This window comes from Scyliorhinus canicula, chromosome 5, assembly GCF_902713615.1.
Source record: "Scyliorhinus canicula chromosome 5, sScyCan1.1, whole genome shotgun sequence".
NCBI lineage: Eukaryota > Metazoa > Chordata > Chondrichthyes > Carcharhiniformes > Scyliorhinidae > Scyliorhinus > Scyliorhinus canicula.
The window spans coordinates 199,255,837-199,282,403 of NC_052150.1; the positions used below are offsets into that span (position 1 = coordinate 199,255,837).

At 42.9% G+C, this 26,567-nt stretch overlaps 1 protein-coding gene across 4 annotated transcripts in view; it reads right to left on the reverse strand.

The window, feature by feature from the left end:
• Positions 1 to 26,567, reverse strand: part of wdr37 (WD repeat domain 37) — a 154,609-nt gene that overhangs the window by 32,425 nt on the left and 95,617 nt on the right. For all 4 annotated transcript variants that reach the window (XM_038798323.1, XM_038798322.1, XM_038798325.1 and 1 more), the window contains 5 exons: positions 20,019 to 20,090; positions 19,136 to 19,180; positions 14,319 to 14,395; positions 11,448 to 11,685; positions 9,834 to 9,975 (listed from right to left, as the gene is read on the reverse strand). In XM_038798323.1, coding sequence (XP_038654251.1) covers positions 9,834 to 9,975; positions 11,448 to 11,685; positions 14,319 to 14,395; positions 19,136 to 19,180; positions 20,019 to 20,090 — 574 coding nt within the window. The remainder of the gene's footprint in view (positions 1 to 9,833; positions 9,976 to 11,447; positions 11,686 to 14,318; positions 14,396 to 19,135; positions 19,181 to 20,018; positions 20,091 to 26,567) is intronic.

The following is a 26,567-nucleotide window of genomic DNA, read 5'->3' on the forward strand; positions in this document are numbered from 1 at the left end:
AAGAAGCTTTGGAAAAAATTGACTGCACTGTGTAAATAGGTGTATTGATTGCACTGGTATGATATAAATTGTACCTGCAGTTTTTATGGGCACACCCAGAAAATCAATCGCGAATCGGTTTATAGTCAGAATTATATGTTCCAAGCAAAATAAAAGTGATATTGAAGCTCATGGTATATTCCAGGAACTACAGTATTATTTCACAAAAATAACCTTCACGTGCAATCCATCTCCACTTTATGTCAAGAGATTTTGAGTATACCATGTACCAAAATACATATGTCAATTCAATTTACCACGGCCACATCACAGTAATCTACAGTGCCTGACAAATTGCACTCTCCTCACCTAGATAACAATCATCTATTCACAGAGATGTTTTCAGCCACCACCATTCTGACTGCAATTTCCCCCATTAGCTGCACAGAGAGAAAGCAGAAGTGAAAGCATTTGTGGGAATGGATTTTGAATATAGTGCAGTTTGCCACTGAAGATAATTATGTTATAATGGGCAGCAAATCAACAACACTGTAAATTGCTGGGGGAGAAGGTGCAAACAATTCTTCTTTGGAATCAAGCTAAACTTGCACTTAAAAAGCATTGTTTGGTTACGACCACTATTCTGGTCTTTTTTGCATGGAAAAACAGCCGGTCAATACCAGTCTGAAGTATATTCTTTATACTTTTCAAATCCTTAATTTTCAAGTTAGGAGGTTACATAGTCCAGATGAAAGCCTATTGGATTGAATCAAATTGAGGGGGTAGGGGGAGGAAGAGAGAGAGAGTGAGAGGAAAATTGAAAATCTGCTTCACAAGGCCTTATCTCGTTATGGAAACTTTTCAAAAATAGTATGGATACACTACACAGACTGGCATCTTCCAGAATAAAAACAGGTGCATTGTGGGGTCTGGGAACAAGGACTGACTACCATCCCTGGGATCAAGATACTTCAAATAAAACAGCCACAGTTTCAAATTTAGTGGTAAGTCATGATTTGCCAAAGCAGCTGAATGAAAAAGATAATTTTGCAGAATTCCATCAAGAATAACTATTAACCATGAAGATTAAAAAAACAAGAGGTCATATGCCAGCTCTTTTACTGTAAAAGTGCAACTGTGAAATTCCATCAGTCGGTTTATCATTTAAAATTCAGTGAAGAGGTAAATCCGAAATGTGGTGAGGACTATCCCTCTTGTCACACCTGAAGAGCAATAAGACCCCTCATTTGCTTTATCAATCATAGCCCATAAATTTAAAAGCAGAATCCCACTGGGGGTGCAGTATGATACTGCTATTCCCAGGCAAAGCTGATGTCTCTGCCAAAGCACAGCAAAACTCATTTATCTTGTCCTCGAGAGCAACGGAGCATACACTTCCAGCTGACAGTGCGGCAATTTCTCCTCACACACCACTGACTGTTCTGGAACATTCTGCTCCCTGAGCGGGTCTCAATCACTGAAAATACTGTAATGCTAGCACTCCTCATTAGAACTAACAGCTGTCTCAACAGTTAAAAAAGCCAGAAACTGGTTTGCATACCAATCTGTTAAAACTTTATACAATAAAATGGTTACAATGCAATTTAAGATTTGCAAAACATCCAAAAATAACTCCTGATTGAAACGCTATGCCATTTTGGTATTGGACGCTTGCACAAATTTGATCAGTTTTTTTTAATTTTACGAAAACAAGCTATGGTTTAGCTCTTCAGAGAAGTCACAAGACATACTTAAAATAAAATATTTTTAAAAGACCACTGGAAAATACATTTTATTTATTTTGGAGTAGAGTGGACTATAAGATTTGAACAGCAAAATCAGAAGTATATTTTCCACACAATCACGCAGAAGTACATCTATGAAGACATGCGTGATATTTCCTCTCCTTTACATGGGAAGATTTTTCTTAGTTTAAGAAGTAACTTTTCTACCTTTCCTGCAATTGGTGATACAGTAAAATTAGCTGAACCAAGGGAGCTCCTCAAGGCCAAAGGCTTCATAAAGGAAGTAGATGAAATTATCAAAAGATTACTTCTTTAAACATTAACAGTCTGGTTACTGATTTTACCACCAACTCCGCCTTGATAATTACCTTGAATAATTACAATATCCTTGTAAGCTGCATCAATATTTTATTTCAAAATCAATTGTAAAATAATTTGCTAGTAAAATTAATTTACCGGAGTGAAATGGATGAATTTTAATTTTTAAAAAGCCATTGGCTGTAAAATGACTTATTCTTATGTACAAGTTTTTATAAAGTTCGCACCAAATAACTGACAAGTTCTGGAATAATATATTTTTCTTACTTGCATTAACAGACATGACATATTAAGCTGTTTGACACACAAATAAAAATTAACTATTTAAAGACTTCACCTGGCTCAGTAAAATTGAAGCTGGCTTCTTTCTAACCATCGTCATTTTACTCGAAGAGGGTTTGCACCAAGTTATCCAAAATGCCTGCAAGGATACTATTACGATTTTCACAAGCATAGACCAGATTTTCACTTCACCTGGTTCAGTCAGTTGATCAAGTGCATCTGTCAGTGGAAGTAAACTACTCTAAATCATACACAAAAAAAGCACCCTACGTAAAACCTCAATTTCCCAAGTGTATAATCCATTGAAACATGGAGTGCCAAAATGTCAATCAAGTCCCGTCTCCTTCATTTATAGCACAACAAAGAGTATGGAATGAGAAGAGGTTAATTGTTCCATCAAACCTACTCCTTCCAGAGACCGCGAACAATGTATGTCATCACAAAAGCAAAAACTTGTATTTATATGGTGTCTTGCATATGATCTCCGCTTGTTCCAATTTGTGCGAGCATTTGCCACATAAGAATTGAACAACGGTGTTCTGGGATCCAGGTGTGTTGAAAGTTAGTTTTGATTTATTATGAAGAACAACTAACTTCGTAAATATGCTGCATTTCACGCAGTACTTTTAAAAAATTCATTTACAGGATGTGGACGTCGCTGGATAGGCCAGCATTTATTGCCCATCCCTAGTTGCCCTTCAAAAGGTGTTGTTGAGTTGGCTTCTTGAACCGCTGCAGTCCTTGAGCACTCACTGTGCTATTAAGGAGGGAGTTCCAGGATGTCGCCCCAGTGACAGTGAAGGAGCGGCAATATATTTCCAAGTCAGGGTGGTGAGTGACTTGGAGGGGCACCTCCAGGTGGTGGGGTTCGCAGGTATTTGCTGCTCGTGTCCTTCTAAATCATAGTGGTCGTGAGTTTGGAAAGTGTTGTCTAAGGAACCTCGGTGAGTTACAGCAGTGCACCTTGTAGATGGTACACACAGCTGCCAGTGTTCTTCAGCGGTGGAGGATTTGAATGCTTGTGGAAGGGGGGGCACACGAGCATTCAAGCGGGCTGCGTTGTCCAGGATAATGTCGAGCTTCTTGAGTATTGCTGGAGCTGCACCCATCCAGGCAAGTGGAGAGTATTCCATTGCACTCCTGACTTGTGCCTTGTAGATGGTGGACAGGCTTTAGGGTCAAGAGGTGAGTTACTCGCTGTAGGATTCCTAGTCTTTGACCTATCCTGGTAGCCACAGTATTAATGTGGCTAGTCCAGTTCAGTTTCTGATCCATGGTAACTGCCAGGATGTTGACTGTGGGGATTCAGCGATGATGAATGCCATTGAATGTCAAGGGATGATGGTTAGACTGTCTCTTGTAGGTGATGGTCATTGCTTGGCACTTGTGTGGCGTAAATGTAACTTGCCACTTGCCAGCCCAAGCCTGGATATTCTCCAGGTCTTGCTGTATTTGGACATGGACTGCTTCATTATCTGAGGAGTCGCGAATGGTGCTGAATATGTGCAGACATCCATAAACATCCCCACTTTTGGCCTTATGATGGAAGGGAGGTCACTGATGAAGCAGCTAAAGATGGTTGGGCCTAGGACTCTACCCTGAGGAACTCCTGCAGCGATGTTCTGGAGTTGAGATGATTGATCGCCAACCACCGCAACCATCTTCCTTTGTGCAGGTATGACTCCAACCAGCAGAGAGTTCCCCCCATCCTGATTCCCATTGCCTCCAGTTTAGCTACGGCTCCTTAATGCCATACTCGGTCAAATGCTGCCTTGATGTCAAGGGCAGTCACTCTCACCTCCGTGAGCAGGTTATTGCTGAGTAAGTGCCGCTTGATGTCACTGTTGACGACTCCTTCCATCACTTTGCTGATGATGGATAGGAAACTGATAGGGTGGTAATTGGCTGGGCTGGATTTGTTGTGTTTCTTGTGTACAGGACATACCTGGGCAATTTTACACATTGCTGGGTAAATGCCAGTGTTGTAGCTGCTCTGGAACAGCTTGGCTAGGTGTGCGGTAAGTTCTGGAGCACAAGTCTTCAGTGCTATTGCTAGGATATTGTCGGCGTCCATAGCCTTTGCAGTGTCCAGTGTCTTCAACCATTTCTCAATATCGTGTGGAGTGAATCGTATTGGCTGAAGACTGACATCTGTGATGCTGGGGACCTCCGGAGGAGACCGAGATAGATCACCCACTCAGCACTTCTGGCTGAAATGGATTGTTAAGAATGCCTCAGCCTTGTCTTTTGCATATATGCTGGGCTCCTCCATCATTGAGGATGGGGATATTTGTGGAGCCTCCTCCTCAAGTGAGTTGTTTAATTGTCCACCACCATTCACGGCTGGATGTGGCAGGACTGCAGAGCTTAGATCTGATGCGTTTGTCGTAGAATTGCTTAGCTCTATCACTTGCTGCTTATGCACACAAGTTTGGCACACAAGTAGTCCTTTGTAGCTTCACCAGGTTGACACCTCATTTTTCGGTATGCCTGATGTTGCTCCTGGCATGCTCTCCTGCACTCTTCATTGAACCAGGGTTGATCCCCTGGCTTGGTGGTAATGGTAGAGTGGGGGATATGCCAGACCATGAGGTTGCAGATTGCAGTTGAACAAAATTCTGCTGCTGCTGATGGCCCACACGCCTCATGGCCCAATCTTGAGATGCTAGATCTGTTCGAACTCTATCCCATTTAACACGGTGGTAGTGCCACACAACACGATGGAGGGTATCCTCAATGTGAAGACAGGACTTTGTTTCCACAAGGTCAGTGCATTGGTCACTTCTACCAATACTGTCATGGACACATGCATCTACAAGCAGGCAGATTAGTGAGGATGAGGTCAAGTATGTTTTTCCCTCCTGGTTCCCTCACCACCTGCTGCAGTCCCAGTCTAGCAGCTATGTCCTTTAGGACCCGACCAGCTCAGTCTGTGATGGTGCTACCAAGCCACTCCTTGTGATGGACATTGAAGTCCCCCACCCACAGCATATTCCGCATCCTTGCCACCCTCAGTGCTTCCTCCAAGTGGTGTTCAACTTGGAGGAATACTGATTCATCAGCTGATGGTGGCTGGTACGTGGTAACCAGCAGGAGGTTTCCTTGTCCATGTTTAACCTGAAGCCATGAGACTTCATGGCGTCCAAAGGCAATGTTGAAGACTCCCAGGGCAACACCCTCTCGACTGTATACCACTGTACCTCCACCTCTGCTGGGTTTGTCCTGCCGGTGAGACAGGACATAGCCACGAATGATGATAGGTGCCTGGGACATTGTCTATAAAGGTATGATTTTGTGAGTATGACTATGTCAGGCTGTTGCTTAACTAGTCTGTGAGACAGATCTCCCAACTTTGGCACAAGCCCCCAGATGTTAGTACGGAGAGCTTCGCAGGGTCGGCAGGGCTGGGTTTGCCGTTGTTGTTTCCAGTGCCCAGTTCAATGCCGTGTGGTCCATCCGGTTTCATTCCTTTTTTGTGTTTTCTTAGCGGTTGAATACAACTGTTCACTTACCTATTCTTCATTAACTAGCTACCTCTTGGTTACTAGCTTGCATTTCTACTATTTCAAGTCCCGAAAGACGTGTTTGTTAGGAGAATTGGACATTCTGAATTCTCTCTGTACCCGAACAGGCGCCAGAATGTGACAACTAGGGGCTTTTCACAGTAACTTCATTGCAGTGTTAATGTAAGCCTACTTGTGACACTGATGAAGATTAGTATTATTTAAGTCCATATTTATTGCCTGTCAAATAGAGACGATTTACAGGCAGCACATGGCACTTCTTAATGAGCTCCTGAACAGGAAATCCTTGTCAGGGCACCAACTCACAGGTCTCAGTGTTGTTTTCCTAGATATTGAGCAAGTTAAATAAAAGCAAAATACTGTGGATGCTTAATTGGCTGCAGGGTGCTTTCGGGAGCATCAGGTTGCAATAGGTTGTATATAATATGCTTAGTTGGCTAGACAGCTGGTTTGTAATGCAGAACAAGGCCAGCAGCGTGGGTTCAATTCCCGTACTGGCTTACCCGAACAGGTGCCAGAATGGGGCTTTTCACAGTAACTTCATACTTGTGACAATAAACGGTTATTATTTTTAAAACCCAGGAGAGAAATTAGAAAGAAGCCTTTGCATGCAATGATTATGACAATCTGGAGTATGCTGCCCGAAAGGCTGGCAGAAGCAGAAAAGAGAATTTTACACCTGAAATGGAGAAACTTTCAGGGTTCTGGATGAAAGAGCATGGGATTGGGACTAATTGGATAGCTCCTTTAAAAGAACTAACACAGGCACGAAGGGCTGAATGGCCTCCTCCTGTGCTGCATGATTCTACAATCGACTATTTCTTTGAATATATTTATAATGCATGTCTGGAATAAGTCAAATCTTAATATCTCCATTTGATTTTTAAAAAAGTAAGCCAACAGATGTACCGTTAACAACAGAATGGAAAATGCCATTTGCAAATTTGACCTTAAGCATTGTTTGTCACAGAAACATAGCTAGCTTAATAGCTCCATCTACTGGATAGAATCTATGCAACCAGACATTTATAACAGAATCCCAGATGCAAGTACAGTGACAGCATAGTTTCATAAAACAGCAATAATTTATTAATAAGTGAATTAAGATTCATTTATGGAATGCCATAAGAATGGCCTACTTCTTATGGGAACTGGCATCAATATGGTAGTTGCATGTGAGGAAGACTGTCTCCAATTCCTTTATAATCCCCATCCACCTTTGACAATACTGAATCTTGCTTTTAAATTTAGATTATTCTAGTTGAGTAATATAGACATTTTTAACAGTTGGCTACCACCTTAAAATCACCTGTACTCATTTTAAAAAGGTTCAAAATATTAAATGTTCCTGCCTGTTTCACTAAAAAATACAGACGGCCCTAATAATCTTTCTCCAAGACTATTGTTTGATATATTCTGGAATGGTGCAGTTATGACCGAGAGAACGAGGAGTAACTCAGAACTTCTGAATATAAATACATTCCGCAAATACCAACAATGTTTCATCGTCCTTTTATGCAAACAAGCCCTTATACAGCAGCTTCTGTAAAGTCACATCAACATTTGTCTCAGCATTAATTCCATCTTTAATTTGCCATGAGAAAAGACTCTGAGCTATACAACAGAATTCAACTTGGGAAGATACTTTCAAGCCACTTGCATGGTTAAAACAAAGTATTTCTGTCAACTGAACAGGTTATTGCAATACTTTTCCGAAGCACAAAGAAAATTCCTTTGAGAGGAACAGCAAATGAAATTTATAAAAAATTAATAAATTAGGTTAAAGATGATTCATAATTAATATTTCAGTTTTTCCATAGATTTTTTTCTCACTTTACCCTTCTCCTGAAGATAATAGCAGGGGGCACTGCACCTCAAACAGCATTACAGTCCCCACAAATGCCTACAGTATGATTTTTAGCTGAAACTATTTTCCTTGATGAGCTAAGCTATGGCAAATGGCAGAGTTTTTCCCATGGACATAACTTGCATGGAATCACATACAATATACAGCTCAGAAACAGTCCCATCACCCTGCTTTTATGCTAAGGTTTATACCCCACACTAGTCATCTCCCATTCCATCTGCCTGATCTCAGCTTTCCAGCATAAATCTCCATCCTGCACAAAGGTGGCCTGATTGAGGCAGGCCTGCCTCAGAAGGCCAAAAGCCACAGGAGCAGATAGGTGTATTGGAGGAGTGAGATACATCGTTGAGAGGTAGAGGAATCCAATGATGGTCAGTTGTAAAGTGGAGTCAATCCAAGGGTCAGGGGATAGATTGCAGGGTGGAAAGAGTGAATTTTATTGAGTAGCCTGTTATATCCAGAGGAAAGGTGTTTTGCCTCAAACAAGATGGATTAAAGCAACTTTTATTGAACAATGCTGAATGAGGTTCCATAATCTCCTCTCTGGTCTAAATTAGGTCTGAGAGAGACACAACCAACCATTCAAGATGATAACACAATATTTTTTTCTAAACTCCAAAATCAAACTCAGCAAAAAATATAACGTAATCCTACCAACCATAGAATCATAGAATTTACAGTGCAGTAGGAGGCCATTCGGCCCATCGAGTCTGCACCAGCTCTTGGAAAGAGCACCATACTTAAGCCCATGCTTCCACCCTATCCCCGTAACCCAGTAACCCCACCAAATTATTTGGACACCAGTAATTTAGCATAGCCTATCTACCTACTCTGCACATCTTTGGACTGTGAGAGGAAACCGGAGCATCCGGAGGAAACCCACGCGGACACGGATAGGATGTGCAGACTCCACATACACAGTGACCCAAGTCGGGAATCGAATATGGGACCCTGGAGTTGTGAAGCAACTGTGCTAACCGCTGTGCTACCAAGCTCAGCCATATGACTCTTCTCTGAGCAGTTGCTTTTTATAGATGAGTCACTTTTAAAAGATCTGTGATTCAAAAAGAACAGAAATAGCCAGAAAAAAATGGAGGCCTTTTTTTTTAAGCTTTGAAAGTGCCATTCAAACTAAAAGTTAAAAGCAAATTACTGTGGATGCTGGAATCTGAAACAAAACCAGACAATCCTGGACAATCTCAGCAGGTCTAACAGCATCTGTGGAGAGATAAGGGAGCTAACATTTCGAGTATGTATCACTCTAGATGAAACTAAAAGTTAATTGTTTGAATAAACATGCTGGCATGAGAAATAGATTGCTTTCGCGGCCTTGTAACCAAAGCAAATAACATATCTCTCACTGCTTTGCGGCTTTCAGGAGAATTATTCTTTTTAAATTAAAGTTTGCATTTTTACACAATACAGGAAATGGATGAGAGAGTTATTATTTGCAAGTTGTTCCTTTTCGACACCCCCCCCCCCCCCCCCCCCCCCATCCCTTTTCTTCTATCCCCCTGTCCTTTCCTAGGCCCTTCCCTTCACCGTAGCTTTGTGAGGGGCCCTCTGGTCCCTATGTCGGTCTCTCCCTGGGTTCCCCTTTGGGGTTTCCTTAGGTCACTTCCCCCCTGTTCCTCCTTCCCACTCATTCCTGTATGCTCTCTGTGGCCCTGGAGGTTCCCATGCTCCACCCTGCATCCGCCACCCCTCCCCCCCCTCCCCCCACCCCCCAATTCTATCCATTGTTGGCTTTGAATAGGTCTTGGAATAGGTCAATGAATGGCCCCCACGCTTTGTGGAAGGCATCTTCCGACCCTCGAATAGTGTACTTGATCTTCTCCAGGTGGAGAAATTCCGATAGGTCTGCCAGCCAGTCTGCAGCTGTGAGTGGATGGTGATCGGCATCCAAACAGGATTCTCTGGCGGGCGATTAGGGAAGCAAATGCAGGGGCATCGGCCCTCTTCCCCATCTGAAGTTCTGACTGGTCTGATACCCCGAAGACAGCCACTCTCGGGCATGGCTCCACCCTCACCCCCACAACCTTAGACATCACCTTGAAGAAGGTTTCAGGAGAAATATGACAGTAGACCCTCAAAGATTAAAAATGTCAAGACACTCACTCTGTGTGACCCTGAAAGACATTCACCGAGTGTATTGACGGGTCTCGAAAATCCCAGAGGCGAAAGGTGGTGTCACGCGATGATGTTACCACAAGGCGCTGAGTAGGGTGAGTACAACAATGGGTTAACTCTTGGTCGTGTCCTGACAAGGAGGAAGAAGCAGGACAGATTGTGCTGTCAATTTATTTTCATAACATGAAATCAAAGTTGTATTTGTTTTTCTTTTAAAACCCCAAGCAAGCCAGAGTCAAGTTTACTTCTCATCCCGTTTTCTTTCAGAAATCTCCAACGGGCATTTTCGACTGTCGGTTTAGATGCAGAGACTAACTTATCAAATTGACATTATCTGTGCTTACTGGCTGAAGCCACAAGCAGCAAAATTAAAGAATTCCCATAACAGAAATATAATTGAGCAGACAGGAACATGGAATTCAGAAAAAAATCTATGACACAAAACTATGCTAGAAACATTTTGAATTTAAAGAAGTTCACAGCTCGACATAGATTTCAAGGGAGATGAATTGCAATGTTTTTTTTTTAAAGTTAAATCATGTAGAATACTTAGCACAAAGTGTACTTCACTAAATTGACTCATTTCTAAATGCTACAAAAGCAATATCTATATACCTATCAGTTTCTTGCAGTCACCTTCTTGCTTATGTGATTCATGTTTTACAACTGCTACCCACAGACTGCCTGAAAGCGCACACGTTGTAAAGAATGTCCCCCTCAAGAGGTGGCATGGAGTTCTGTTCTGATGTAATGAATGGGAACTGTGGATCATGCTCCTTGCTTATGGGGGCATATGGTGCAGGAGATTCTTCTTAAAATGTCAGCTCTCTGCCTTCCTCAGTTTCCAAACACAAAGCATAACAAAATGGATCAGCTGGTGGGGGTTTTGGGACAGTGGTGGTGGGGGGGGGGGGGGGGAGAGAGAGAGAGAGAGAGAGAGAGAGAGAGAGAGAGGAGAGAGAGAGAGAGAGAGAGAGAGAGAGAGCATCAGCCAGCAGTGAACATCAGACATTGTAAACATGGTTAAAGTGAGTTAGAATGCTCAGAAACGGTGCTTGGTTTTTACCCAATAGCACAGGGTATAGACGTAGAGGGGGACAAGCTCTTAATGCAGCCAGTTCTGCCTTCGTCTGTATAAAAAATGTGTTCTGTGAGAGGCAGGGTGAAAGAAAAACAGCAGGGAAAGATGCTAAGGAATAGAAAAACCAGTGATCCATACAATGGTCCATTTTTCCCTTTCCTATAATAGTGCCACGGCCCCTATATGGCACTGAAACATTTTAATCTGACATGCAAGACCACAGACTCATAAATTTAACATTGTAGCTTGCATATAAAATATTGAACTAAATGTTCTTTTCCAGTAATGTGAACAAATTGTGCGGCCACTTTTTTTGTTACCCTCCAGTGCATTTCATGAACGTTCTACCATACAACTGTTACACATTACAAGTGCTGACCAGTAAAAAAAATACATCACTCTGGCAAGTAGATTATTTCTCCCTTTAACATCTCAAAGCTTAGGTCTGCATTTTTAGCACAAAAAATGTCCATCTAACTAGAAGTATAATACTATCACAGTTCACTATATTTCAACCATACCTGTCAGCGAGTGCACCAGCTCTGATGTCTCCACATCATACAGGTTTGCAGTTCTATCCCAGGATGCTGTGACCACCTGCTTGCCTCCAACTAACCAGTCAGCAGCTATTACCACACCCTGATGACTCTTGAGTGTAGTTGATGGAACTCGGATTGTCGGACTTTCACAGATGCATTCCGCATCTCCATCCGCTTCATCCTTGTCCGAGAAATCAACTTCATCCTCCCCGGACATTTGCTACGACGGAATAAAGAGAATTAAACACAACCTGCAGATAGAATGCTGGACCCTTATTAGCAGGAATGCAGAAGGAATTGAAGCAATTGGGGGGCAAAAAAGCCATAGGATTCTTTTTCCTGCGGCACAATATGGAACAAGAAGGTTTTCCAACCCTATGATCACAGATTCTTGAATACACCGGTGAAGTTCATCATGATGAATTCCAGACAAACAATAAGTAGAACCAACAATCACAATATTTATAACGTTATTATAAAACTTAACTAGGATAAATGTCCTCTCTAGACTGCCTTTCTTTCAATAGAGCCCTCCCCCAACGGAAGATAGATAATATCCAATTTGATCTGGAGGTTGATTAAATGCGGAATTATTTTCATTTAAAGACCAATCGACTCCAGATTCAGTCGCACTCTTCAAACAAGTTTAAAATTATGGACTAGTCAAAATCTGTTTCCAGTTGTTATGACACCATGGCCCAAAGTGCTCAATTCCAGCCCTTCCTGGCCCGGAGTTGCAGCACAATTGAATTAGCCAATAGGGTGGAGGAATGGGCTTGGGTAGGGTGCTCTTTCCAAGGTGCAGACTCGATGGGTCATGCTAAATTGCCCTTAGTGTTCAAAAAAAAAGTTAGGTAGAGTTACTGGGTTATGGGGTTAGGGTGGGCTTAAGTAGGGTGCTCTTTCCAAGGGCTGGTGCAGACTCGATGGGCCTCCTTCTGCACTGTAAATTCTATGAAACTGTTCTCACTCTCCCAGACCATAGACCATAAGACCATAAGACAAAGGAGCAGAATTAGGCCACTCGGCCTATCGAGTCTGCTCCGCCATTCAATCATGGCTGATATTTTCTCATCCCCACCCTCATGCCTTCTCCCCATAACCCCTGATCCCCTTATTAATCAAGAACCTATCTATCTCTGTCTTAAAGACACTCAGTGATTTGGCCACCACAGCCTTCTGTGGCAAAGAGTTCCACAGATTCCCCACCCTCTGGCTGAAGAAATTCCTTCTCATCGCTGTTTTAAAGGATCGTCCCTTTAGTCTGAGATGGTGTAATCTGGTTCTAGTTTCTCCTACAAATGGAAACATCCTCTCCACGTCCACTCTATCCGGACCTCACAGTATCCTGTAAGTTTCAATAAGATCCCCCCTCATCCTTCAAAACTGCAACGAGTACAGACCCAGACTCCTCAACCGTTCCTCTTATGACAAGTTCTTCATCCCAGGGATCATTCCTGTGAACCTCTTCTGGACCCTTTCCAAGGCCAGCACATCCTTCCTTAGGTACGGGGCCCAAAACTGCTCAAAATACTCCAAATGGGGTCTGACCAGAGTCTTATACAGCCTCAGAAGTACCTCCCTGGTCTTGTATTCCCTCTTGACATGAATGCGAACAATGCATTTGCCTCTTGACATGAATGCTAATATTGCATTTGCAGACCATGGCAGACGAATGAAAAAACTTTTAAAATAAAATAAATATTGGAGACATATGCTAACTTTTTCTACTTGGATCCCATTCCCAACGTGCCAGCTTTATCCCACTTGCTGTCCATCTTGCACCTGTCACTTCTTCCGGTCCCCTCTCCTTTTCCGCTTCTCTCTCCTGAACCCTCACTGTGGGTGAACGGTGGCGAAAGGGAGGAAACAAGTGAGGGAGAAAGAGAAGTTGCACGGTCAGTGAGGCAAATGGCAAGCAGTAGGGAGACCAGGAGAGAATCATAGAATTTACAGTGCAGAGAGAGGCCATTCGGCCCATAAAGTCTGCATCGGCCCTTGGAGAGAGCACCCTACTTAAGCCCCATAACCCAGTAACCCCACCTAACTTTTTTTGGACAATAAGAGCAACTTAGCATGGCAATTCTACTAACGTCCACATCTTTGGACTGTGGGAGGAAACCGGAGCACCCGGAGGAAGCCCATACAGACAGGGGGAAAATGTGCAGACTCCGCACAGTCAATGACCCAAGCTGGGAATCGAACCTGGGACCCTGGAGCTGTGAAGCAAGAGTGCTAACCATTATGCTACCGTGCCGAGCGAAGCAGCAAGCAGGATGGTCGGGGAGCTGGAGAAGCGGCAAGTGGGAAGGACGGCAAGCAGGATGGCCAGCAAGCAGGAGAGAGTGATGGAGTGGAACGTTCGGCAAGTGGGATACACCTCTCCAAAATGATGATCAGATCACATGATTTTACGTTGGTCCAGCACAAAACAATGTGAAAACTAAAATCCAGAGAATAATTGTGCGTACCAGCCTTATTGCATCTACAACATTAAAGCACAACTCTAAAAGGGACAACTTAAAACAGTGACAATGTATTTTTTAAAATTTGTTTTAAGATAAATCATTGGAGTGTGAAACAGAACAATTAATATATTTCAAGGTGATCGCTACACAATATCCACATTTTGCTCACTATATTTCAAACAAGATAACAAAATTTTGTTTACATTACAATACTTTTTAATAAAGATCCCGAGGGATTAACCGAAAAGATGTGAAGTTGTTGTGCTCATTACATTCAATCATTGGGATCACCAGAAAATGGAAAATTCAGAATTTTAAAAAGAATGTGCAAACTTATGATATAAATCAGATTTGTTTTAGCTTCAAAAAGTACATAGTTACTCACATTTGAATCAACTACAGGCTGTGGGGTGGGCAGTTGAACAATGTATCGCCAGATATGAGCCGTCTGATCTCCAGATGCTTGAAGTATAAATAAAGACTGTATAAGAAATTTATCTACACAGCGCAATTTTGGTCGTATCAAACTAGCCACAGAAAATGTAACAAAAACAGAGAATGCTGGAAAAACTCAGCAGGTCTGGCAGCATCTGTGGAGAGATAAATAGGGTTAATGTTTTGTAAACTCTTATGAAATCAAAGGGCATGGGATAAGGAGTAGTGTATTGAGATGGATAGAAAACTGATTGACATTGTGGAAACAAAGAATTGGAATAAACGGGTCTTTTTCCAAATGGCAGGCAGTGACTCGAGGAGCACTGCAAGGATTGGTGCTGGGACCCAAACCACCCACAAATATATAATGGTCTGGATGAGGGAAGGAAATATAATATATCCAAATTTGCAAATGGCAGGAATCTGGGTGGGAGGGTGAGCCGTGAGGAGGATGCAGAGATCCTTCAGTGTGATTTGGACAAGTTGAGTGAGTTGGCAAATGAATGGCAGATGGAGTATATCCGAGGTAGCAAAAACAGGAAGGCAGATTATCTAAATGGCCATAAATTAGGAACAGGGCCTGTGCAATGAGACCTCGGTGTTCTCGTTCAGCAGTTGTTGAAAGTAAGCTTGCAGGTGCAGCAGACGGTAAAGAAGGCAAATGGTATGATGAAATTCATAACAAAAGGATTCAAATGCAGGAACAGGGATGTCTTGCTTCAATTATACAGGACCTTGGTGAGGCCACATCTGAAATATTGTGTGCAGTTTTGGTTTCCTTATCCGAGGACGGATGTTCTTGCTATAGAGGGAGTGTAGCGAAGGTTTAGATAGATAGATAGAGAAATACAGCACAGAACAGGCCCTTCGGCCCACGATGTTGCGCCGAACTTTTGTCCTAGGTTAATCATAGAATTTTGGACACTAAGGGCAATTTTTCATGGCCAATCCACCCAACCTGCGCACTTTGGACCGTGGGAGGAAACCGGAGTACCCGGAGGAAACCCACGCACACACGTGGAGGATGTGCAGACTCCACACAGACAGTGACCCAAGTCGAAATCGAACTTGGGACCCTGGAGCTGTGAAGCAATTGCGCTATCCACAATGCTACCGTGCTGCCCTTAAGAAGTAGTTAACCTGCACTCCATTATTCTACCCTAATCCATGTACCTATCCAATAGCCACTTGAAGGTCCCTAACGTTTCCGACTCAACTACTTCCACAGGCAGTGCATTCCATGCCCCCACCACTCTCTGGGTAAAGAACCTACCTCTGACATCCCCTCTATATCTTCCACCATTTATCTTAAATTTATGTCCCCTTGTAATGGTGTGTTCCACCCGGGGAAAAAGTCTCTTAGACTGTCTACTCTATCTATTCCCCTGATCATCTTATAAACCTCTATCAAGTCGCCCCTCATCCTTCTCCGTTCTAATGAGAAAAGGCCTAGCACCCTCAACCTTTCCTCGTATGACCTACTCTCCATTCCAGGCAACATCCTGGTAAATCTCCTTTGCACCTTTTCCAAAGCTTCCACATCCTTCCTAAAATGAGGTGACCAGAACTGCACACAGTACTCCAAATGTGGCCTGACCAAGGTTTTGTACAGCTGCATCATCACCTCACGGCTCTTAAATTCAATCCCTCTGCTAGTGAACGCTAGCACACCATAGGCCTTCTTCACAGCTCTATCCACTTGAGTGGCAACTTTCAAAGATCTATGAACATAGACCCCAAGATCTCTCTGCTCCTCCACATTGCCAAGAACCCTACCGTTAACCCTGTATTCCGCATTCATATTTGTCCTTCCAAAATGGACAACCTCACACTTGTCAGGGTTAAACTCCATCTGCCACTTCTCAGCCCAGCTCTGCATCCTATCTATGTCCCTTTGAAGCCGACAACAGCCCTCCTCACTATCCACAACTTACCAGACTGATTCCTGGGGTGGCAGGACTAATGTATGAGGAGAAATTGAGTTGGTTAGGATTGTATTCGCTGGAGTTCATAAGATGTAGTGGGGTATCTCAAAGAAACCTATAAAATTCTAATAGGACTAGACAGGGTAAATGCAGGAAGGATGCTCCCGATGGTGGGGGTGTCCAGTCCAGGGGTCACAGTCTGGATACGGGATAACTATTTAGGACTGAGATGAGGAAAAATGTCTTCACCCAGAGAGTGGTGAGCCTGTGGAATTCGCTAGCACAGAAAGCAGTTGAGGCCAAATTCTCTAAGTTTTCAAGAGGCAGTTAGATATAGCACTTTGGGCGAATGGGTCAAAGAATATGGGTGGGATCAGACTATTGAGTTGGATGATCAGCCATGATCATAATGAATGGTGGTGCAGTTTCGAGGGGCCGAATGGCCTCCTCCTGCTCCTATTGTCTATGTTTCTGAGTTCTGAAGAAGATTTGTGGAGGTGAAACGTTAACTCTATTTTCTCTCTCCACAGGTGCTGCCAGACCTGCTGAGTTTTCCTAGCATTTTCTATTTTTGTTTCAGATTTCCAGTATCTGCTGTATTTTGCTTTTACAAAAAAAACTAAGTTCAAATCACAATAAGTAAAAACCTTCACATGACTAGGTGTATTGAATCTTTCAACTTCTCGGAGTAATTTGGGAACAATGCAGCATCTGCAGCGCCTTCAAATACAAAATATTTTATTTTATAAATGAGGTTCAACAGTGAATCAAAAGCAATTCAAAAGCAGCAAACAAATGTTTGTTATTTTCAAAATAAATTGCATCCACTGACAAAATAATGGTTGAATAATAGTTGATTTTAGAAGCAAAGGCCAAACTTAACACAGCATGTAACTATACTGTCAGTCAAAGTGCACTATTTGCTTCCAATTTCTATGTTAGAGATTGAGGCTCATCAGTTCATGACAACTTCTGCAAACTTTGCACTGTTGGACCACATGATGTGCTGAATTTTACATTCCTCAACCAGTGTGGGCCCTGCCCCCCCCCCCCCCCCCCCCCTTCCCCCCACCCATCCCGCCCCCCAACCTCCACCCACAGCAGCAAGGTCACATCTCCCCTTCTCAGCCTTGGCCTCTTAAAACTGGTCCTCCACCACTCCCAATCACCCACTACACTGGGATCTCCCAGCCAGATCCCACCAATATGCCGGACTTACCTTCAGTCTGACCTCCATAACGTCCTCTGCTTTGGGTTCTAGCTGCAGTTCCACAAGTGGCCATTGCTCAAACCTGACACTGCTGGGACTACAGAGCTATCAGCCATCCGATTGCTGGCAGTAAATCTCTTCGCAGGTCAGTCAATGTCCTGCCAAGTGTAAAATGGCAGTTGGGCAGCTGCTTTTTAGTGAGCGAGCTCCTGGCCAACCTTTGAGTTGGAAGGGAGCGGGAACACGGTGGGCCATAACAACCAGTCTGACTGCACCATACAGGGTCACCTTGAAATAATTGACTTGGTTGGGATATCAGTAAAATGCACTTAATTTTGTTGCACTGTATTTTACAAAAAGCCGCAATTAAAAATAAAATTTCTACAGAGACGATGTATCAACAGCTCCTCTTTTGGTTCTTCTCTCTAGTACTAATCCTTATCCAGTGAATTGCAGCTGACAAAAAAAATCTAAATCATTCTTAATGTTATATCTCCTTCTTTTAGCGTCATCTACACAGTTGGATGAAGAATAGAGCTGCCTCTAAAAGCCCTTACTGCTCAGATTTGAACCCCGTCAAGTGTGACACTTTCCATTTCTCATACCAGTCATCCTCCTGGGTTATCAACTGGGCATCAATTTTATGGTGTGGGTCCAAACGTACCAGGAACTTGACTGACTGCCCAAACTGCCATGTAAGACCCCAACAGCCGACAGAAATAAACTCACATCAATATTATCTGGCTTTGCGACAAAAGGCAAATGTTTAATCTAGATTTAATCTAGTTTGCCAGCCAGGATCCCAATATTGCCCAGCCTTCACTCCACATCTCTCCTGATCCGCAGCTGTGCTATCATGAAAACATGATTAGTTCAGCGCACAGGACACAAAGTCTTGAAACGTTATTCACAGCTTTTGCTGTATGAATATTCATCATTGTTGTCTCACATGAGTTACTTTATAAGACAGTTCTTTACCAATTATGCAAGATGGGAAAGTTTCATACCTTCAATTTACACACACAAGGACAGGACAGTAGGCACTGTACCTGTACTGTACCCAATGCCGGCCAATTATTGGAAACCAAAATTCATCTCATCTGATACAGACAACTTAGTTGAGAGTTAACACTGTTGTGCTGTTACAATAACAGAAAATGCTGGATAATCTCAGCAGGTCTGACAGCATCTGTGGAGAGAGAACAGAGCTGACGTTTCGAGTCTGGATGACTTTCTGTGTCAAAGCTAGACAGAACTGGAAATAGGATGAGATTTATATTGTCGTGGGGGTGTGTGGAGGGAATGTGTGTGGAGAAGTGGACTGTATAGAGGGCCAGCGATAGGTGGAGGCCACGGAGAGATTGATGAAAATGTGACGAAGAGTCATCCAGACTCAAAGCGTTAGCTCCATTCTCTCTCCACAGATGCTGTCAGACCTGCTGAAATTGTCCAGTATTTTCTGTTTTTGGTTAAGAATTCAGCATCCGCTGTAGTTAGCTTTTGTTTCTATGTTTTATCGGTTATGCTGTTACATGGATTATGTTCAATACTGTAATCTGCTGGTTCATTGCACAATAAATTATTTAACAAATTTACTATTGTCCAAAATTAACACAATTATACATACTGTACCTGTGAGAGCTACTTGTTCTGACGGATGGAACTTGATTGAATTCACTAAGGGAAGAAAAAGGAAATAAAAGGCAATTAATGTATCTATAGCTCATAAGATATAGGAGTTAATGTTTTATGCAAGGGGATCGCTCTGTCTGTCTGTGAAATTTTTCTTCCACTTCCATTTCTTATTGTCTCCTCACAGCATGCACCATATGTAACTGAAGGCAAGTAGGCAACCTATTTTTCAGTCTTCCACTATTGTTTAAACCTGTTTACTTAGAAATATATGAAAAGACACTCCTTTTGACCTTCTTTTCTCTGTGGGCATGTCTTCTAACAGCTATGATTAGGAGCTCAATGTGAGGGGCCACAGGCATATAAACCAGACCCACTTTACCACAGAACAGAATGTTGGCTTTACAGCACACTCTGCTGTCCAAATCTTGGTTTTATGGACCGTACATCCAATTTTTAACCTTGACATTCAGCATTTAATTGCATGAAAACTCGCTCAATCTAACCTAGTTTAGCGTTGGTGAAATGCCACCACTTCCATCATAAATCATTTACAAACATACTAGTCATGAAATTGGACTGAGCTGTAGCACACACTGGGCAATAATGAATCAGCAGCCTATTTTGTGCTGCATCTGATGTTTTTTCCTGTTAACTCGATAGAAAATAAAATCAGGCAGGGAAAAAAATGGGCTGCCAATTTGCCATCGTCCATTGTGTGCTACAATCCAAGACCAATTTCACCCCCGCTCCCTTAAGTTTTAAGCTCAGAAACATTTAAAATTAAAGTATGCACTTTTAAAACCTTGAATATTAAACTCCTGTATTCACACATTCACATTATAAAATCATACTACAAAATTTAATATAAAGATCACCTCACCTGACCCTGCATGACCCATGTATTTCAAGAGGCACTTTCCTGTCTCAATGCTCCACAACATAGCACTGTGATCTTTAAAAGAAAAGCAGCAGACTTAAGACAATAGTTGGGAACATAAGTAATATTTTCTTTTGAGTGACAGTTGTTATTGAGCATATGTATACCAAAGCAATTCCTTTGTTCTTAAAAACAAGCTAAAAATGGTTGCAGTGGGGGCATCAGTGTGAGCAAGAGCAAAGGTTACTTTTATTGACTGAAATGCACAAACGAATGCAGATTAATATACAATATGTGAAGTAATTAACAAGTGATAGGTTAACAATAAAAAGGATTTGGAAACACTCGATGATGTCTCACCATCTTCTCAAGGTATACAAAGTTCACAATTACACCAACCGTTGGCTGTGACATGAATCCCATGCTGATGCCACACAGCTGGCAAACCTCACAAAAGTTAGCATGACCATCAAAAGGGATTTTCACCCTGAAATTCAAGGCCTGAGGTCAACGTTCCCTTTAACATTTAGCTGCTGTGCACGGCAAATTGCTCCTTTGAAATCTGTGTGTGCGGACATGCATGTGCCAAATCTATCCCAGAGCAAGCTCTGTATGCTACTTTCCAGGTTGTGCATGTCTGTGCAGCTACCTGCAAAGATTGCTTCAAATATTCGAATTAAATTAAACAGATACAAATGGGCCAACAGCTAAGATTTAATTAGAATAATAGAATCCGTGGACATGCACTCTAAGGAGTCTCTTCCTCTGCACTTATATTTGTATTCGACCATTTATTCTGCGTATTCCTTTGCCTTGCTCTACTTCCTCAATGCATTACGTCACAATTTCCGGATTAAATTCCATGTGCCACATTTCTTACCAACTGACTAGTTCATTGATATCTTTCCGCAGTCTACAGTTAACTTCTTAATCATGCCCTCCAGTCAGAAAAAACACATGTCTGTCATTACTCTTTGCTTCTCTCCATCCATCAATTTCTGAACCAAATTCACATTAAAAATAAATAAATTTAGAGTACACAATTCTTTTCTTTACAATTAAGGGGCAATTTAGTGTGGCCAATCCATCTATCCTGCACACGTGGGGGGTGAGACCCACGCAGACACATAGAGAATGTGCAAACTCCACACGGACAATGACCTGGAGCTGGGATTGAACCCGGGTCCTCGTGCTAACCACTGCACCTCCCCCCAAATTCACATTTACTGTTGGATCCCATGGGCTCTGACTTTCCTGACCAGTCTGCCATGTGGGACCTTGTCAAAAGTTTTGGGGTAATCCATGTAGACTACATCAAACACAGCACCCCTCCTTGTTACTTTCTCAAAATATTCTATTAAATTAGTCAGCCTAGACCTTCCCTTAATAATCCATGTTGACTAATATCGATTAATCCATGTATTTCTAAATTATGATTTATACTGTCCCTCAGAATTGTTTCTAACAATTTACCCACAATCAAGGTTAGGTTGACTGGCCTTTAATTACTCGGTCTATCCTGCTAATTGTTTATAAATTGTATTTAATTGCATGCAGGTGGTGCTATTAACTGGTGACCCTATAAAAAAAGGAACAGGTGGAAACTATGTTCTTTTTTGCTGAGCCGGTGCATGTTTCTTATAGTATCTCTATAAATAAATATGTCTAAAAGTGGATTGCAACCGTAGGTGGAGAGGCTTGTATGCTCCGACGATCCCTTGAGCGTGTTGTCCGGAGTGTTCTTTGCTCATAGTAGGACCACCCAAGGCAGCAAGGTTAAGGGCAGTGCCAGACAAAAAGTCCTCAACAGCAGAATAGGTGAATAAAGGCCGTATGTCTCACAGTTGCAAAGACGGAGAATGCTGCATGTCACTGAAATCTGATCACCAACCCATCAAGATCATGTGGACAATGCCGCCACCCGAGAGTCTCCACATGTATGTTTCTCCCTGCGTTTATTTGCCAAGTCATGTGATGATGGAAAATTGGTGACAGGGATAGGGCTGCCAATTTAGGAGACTGAACAACTCCACAACCATGAATCCAGAGTGACAGCAGCTCCTCTGCAACCTATCCCCCCCAATAACCTGTGGTAGAATACATGGGTGACAAGAGGGCTGCAACCAGCAATCGAACAGCCGTAAAACAATAAAACCTGCCCCCACCCCCCGATGCTACCCCAGCTGAATTCTTCAAAGCTGGTGGGTTTTACTCATCCTAAGGATTTGGGAGGAAAAAGAGCAACCCCCATCTCTGCCACACGCCCTACTCCGGCCCCACCACACACTCCACTCTACCCCCACTTCAGGAATGTGACCATTCCGCTGTGACCATTCTCCTGCAAAACAGATGCATCACTTGGGATACTGCTGTGGGGAATGGCCTCTCAGGGGAGAGGAGCAACAGCCAAATTTGTTTCACTATGGTTGGTTCTTCTGCAGAGGGGAGGAGTAAAAAGTGTGAGAATGCAATAGTTATCAGGGATTCAACTGTAAGGGCATAGATGGGCGTTTTTGTGTCCACAAACAAAACTCCAAGATGGTATGTTGCCTCCTTGGTGCACGGGTCAAGGGTGTCTCAGAGCAGTTACAGGGCATTCTGGAGGAGGTGAACAACCAGTGGTCGTGATACACATTGGTACAAACAACATGGAAAAAAGGGATATGGTCCTAAAGGCAGAATATTACGAGTTAGGAACAAAGTTGAGAAGTCGGCCCTTAAGGCAGTGATCTCAGGATTACTACCAGTACCACGTGCTGGCATGATGTATCAAATTAATATGTGGCTGAAGAGATGGTGCGAGGGGGAGGATTTTGGATTCCTGGGGCGTTGGGGCTGGTTCTGGATGAGGTGGGACCAGTACAAACTTGACAAGTTACACCTTGGCAAGACCGGGACAGATGTCCTAGAGGGTGTATTTGCTAGAGTGATTGGGGAGGGTTAAACTAAATGGCAGGGGGATGGGATTCTATACAAGGAGTCACTGGAGGAGGAATCTAGGACAAAAACAAAAAGCATAAATAAGAGAAATTATAGGCTGAGAAACCAAGGGCCAGATTCAAACAGGGCCAGTGAATAATAGTGGGAATGGGACAAGTAATGTTAAAAAGACAGGCCTGAAAGGCTTTGTGCCTTAACGTGCAGAGTAGTCACAACAAAGTGGATAAATTAATTGCAAATAGATATAAACGGATATGATATAGTCAGGATTACGGACACATGACTGCAGGATGATCAGGGATGGGAATTGAACATTCATGGATATTCAGTATTTAGAAAGGATGAGCAAAAATGAAAAGGCAGTGTAATTCCATTGCTGGTTAAAGAGGAGATTAACGCAATAGTGATGTAAGATATTAGCTCCAACAAGTGGAATCTGTATGGGTAGAGCTGAGAAACACTAAGGGGCAAAAAATCTTAATGGGGGTTGTATATAGACCCTACAACTTTATTGGTGATGTTGGGAATGGCACAAAACAGGAAATTAGAGACGCATGTAATGAAGGAACATCTATAATTATGGGTGACTTTAATCTGCATATAGATTGGGCAAATCAAATTAGTCACAATATTGTAGAGGAGGAATTCCTGGAGTGCAAATGGGATGGTTTTCTGGATCAATACATGGGCAGCACAGTAGCATAGTGAGTAGCACTGTTGCTTCACAGCTCCAGGGTCCCAAGTTCGATTCCCGGCTTGGGTCACTGGCTGTGTAGAGCCTGCACGTTCTCTCCATGTCTGCGTGGGTTTTCTTCGGGTGCTCCGGTTTCCTCCCACAAGTCCCTAAAGATGTGCCGTTAGGTAATTTGGACATTCTGAATTTTCCCTATGTACCCGAGCAGGCACCGAATGTGGCGACTCAGGATTTTCACAGTAACTTCACTGTAATGTTAATGTATGTCTACTTGGATAATAAAGATTATTATTATTATTACATTGCGGAACCAACTAAAGAACAGGTCATTCTAGACTGGGTATTGTGCAATGAGAAAGGAATCATTGGTAAACTAGTTGTGTGACACCCTTGGTGGTGAGCAGCCATAACATGATAACATTTTTAACCATGATGGAGAGTGACGTGGTTGATTCTGAGACTAGGGTCCTGAATCTAAATAAATGAAACTATGATAATATGAGGTGCGAACTGGCTATGATGGATTGGGAAACGTTACTTAAAGGGATGACGGTGGATAGACAATGGTAAGCATTCAAGGAGCACGAGTGAAATGCAACAATGTTTATTCCTGTCTGCCGCAAAAGTAAAACGGGAAAGGTGGCCAAATCATGGCTTACAAGGGAAATTAGAGATAGTATTAGATCCCAGGAAGAAGGATACAAATTGGCCAAGAAAGCAATAGACATGAGGTTTGGAGCAGTTTAGAATTCAGCAAAGGAGGACCACGGGATTGATTAAGAAGGGGAGTAAGTTTGCACAGAACATAAAAATTGACTGTAAATACACGGTTCTTTTTCCAAATGACAAGCAGTGACTAGCTGGGTTATCGCAGGAATCGGTGCTGGGACCCCAGCTGGTTACAAAATGTATTAATGATTTAGATGGGGGAACAAAATGTAATCTCTCCAAATTTGTAAATGATAATAAGCTGGATGGGAGGGTGAGCTGTGAGGAGGATGTAGAGATCCTTCAGTGTGATTTGGACAGGTTGAATGAGTGGACAAATGAATGACAGATTCAGTATAATTTGGATAGGAGTGAGATTGTCCACTTTGGTCGCAGAAACAGGAAGGCAGATTATTACCTGAATGGCCATACGTTAGGAGAGGGGAATGTGAAATGAGACCTGGGTGCCCACATACACTGAAGGTTCTAGTCACCACAGGCCCATGTGGCCATAGGCTGCGTTCCCCTTTGTGGGGGAGTTCTGACTGGTGGTGACTTGACCTGAGGATCACCACACCTCAGACGAGCAGCAAGGTTGAGAAGGCGGGACCTTCATGAATAACCTTGGCAGGTACGGGAATTGAGCCCATGCTGCTGGCCTTGCTCTGAATCACAAACCAGCTATCTAGCCAAGTGAGTTAAACCAGCCCCTGCTGAAGGTAAGAATGCAGATGCAGCAGGTGGTAAAGAAGGCAAATGGTGTGTTGGCCTTCATAGTGACATTATTTGATGCCTTGCTGCAATTATACAGGGTCTTAGTGAGGAATTTGGAATATTATGTGCAGTTTTGGTCTCCTTATCCAAGGAAGGATGTTCTTGCTATAGAGGGAGTGCAAAGAAGGTTCAGCAGACCGATTCCTGGGATGGGTAATCCTAATGGAGAGGGGGGAGGGGTCTTGAGGACTGTGGTGCTCATGTTGTATGCAAAAACCCACAAAACCCATGATCAGCTTCTTAGATGGACAATCATACTTGTTAACGAATGAACTCTGAAGAAGATGACGACTACCTCGTTTTTATGGCAGCGGAAACAGATTGAGCGCCATAAGTGGACAATAATTGGCCACTTAAGGGCCTCAACAGGTTTAGGGGGTCAAGCTAGTGGGTACCTTCCCCATTTCTGTATTATGAAAAATGAAATGAAAATCGCTTAGAGTCACGAGTAGGCTTGAAATGAAGTTACTGTGGAAAGCCCCTAGTCGCCACATTCCGGCACCTGTCCGGGGGGGCTGGTACGGGAATCGAACCGTGCTGCTGGCCTGCTTGGTCAGCTTTAAAAGCCAGCGATTTAGCCCAGTGAGCTAAACCAGCTGGTGTATGGTTACTGGGTCAGATGTGGGTGAAGAGGCGGTGGGCTAACAACCCACATATATTGTGGGCGGGAGATCTCAATCAGACACCTTCAAAATTTGGACCAGGTGTCAAGCAAGGCATTGTTGCAGACCTAAACTATTCACAGTCTACCTGGTAGGGGTTAATCACCTCAACAGAGTTCAATGAACCCCTGATTTCCATGTTAAATTCCACCTCAGTGGAAAACTCTTTACCTCAGTCACCAATGTGGTAAAACTAAACTGGGCACCATAAATATACATGACCAACTTTTGCAGAAGACTGTTGTGTCATTGGCCATTCTGCATCAGATTTGCAAGCAACTCTCGATCTCTAACCCTGCCCAAAAAATACTCAGTCAATCCTCTTAAATGGCCAGAACAAAACTCATATCAACTGATACCTGGTCAGTCAAATATTCCACTCCCCGTATGTGTTCAAGGGAGATTCTGGAATATGTTGAGCACTCCCCATACTTTGGCAGCCACCTTCCTCAAATGGCCACCATTGATGAGGCGATTCAACACATGAGCAGCTGTGCCCAGGTCAGCCTTCTATAAACCAGGTAACATCTGCATCATCACCTTCCTTTGTGAGGACAAAGACAAAGTATTTATTAAGAATCATGCCCACATATATCACCTCCACATACAAGTTACCTTTTTGGTTTAATCAGGCCGAGTCTTTCCTAAGATATCCTCTGATCTTAACCTATTGTAAGAGCATCTTATCAGTTTGCATCTATTGCACAAATGTATGATTCAAAATTTACAAATACATGTTATGTGCAAAACAATGTCCAACAGATTCAGAGTTGC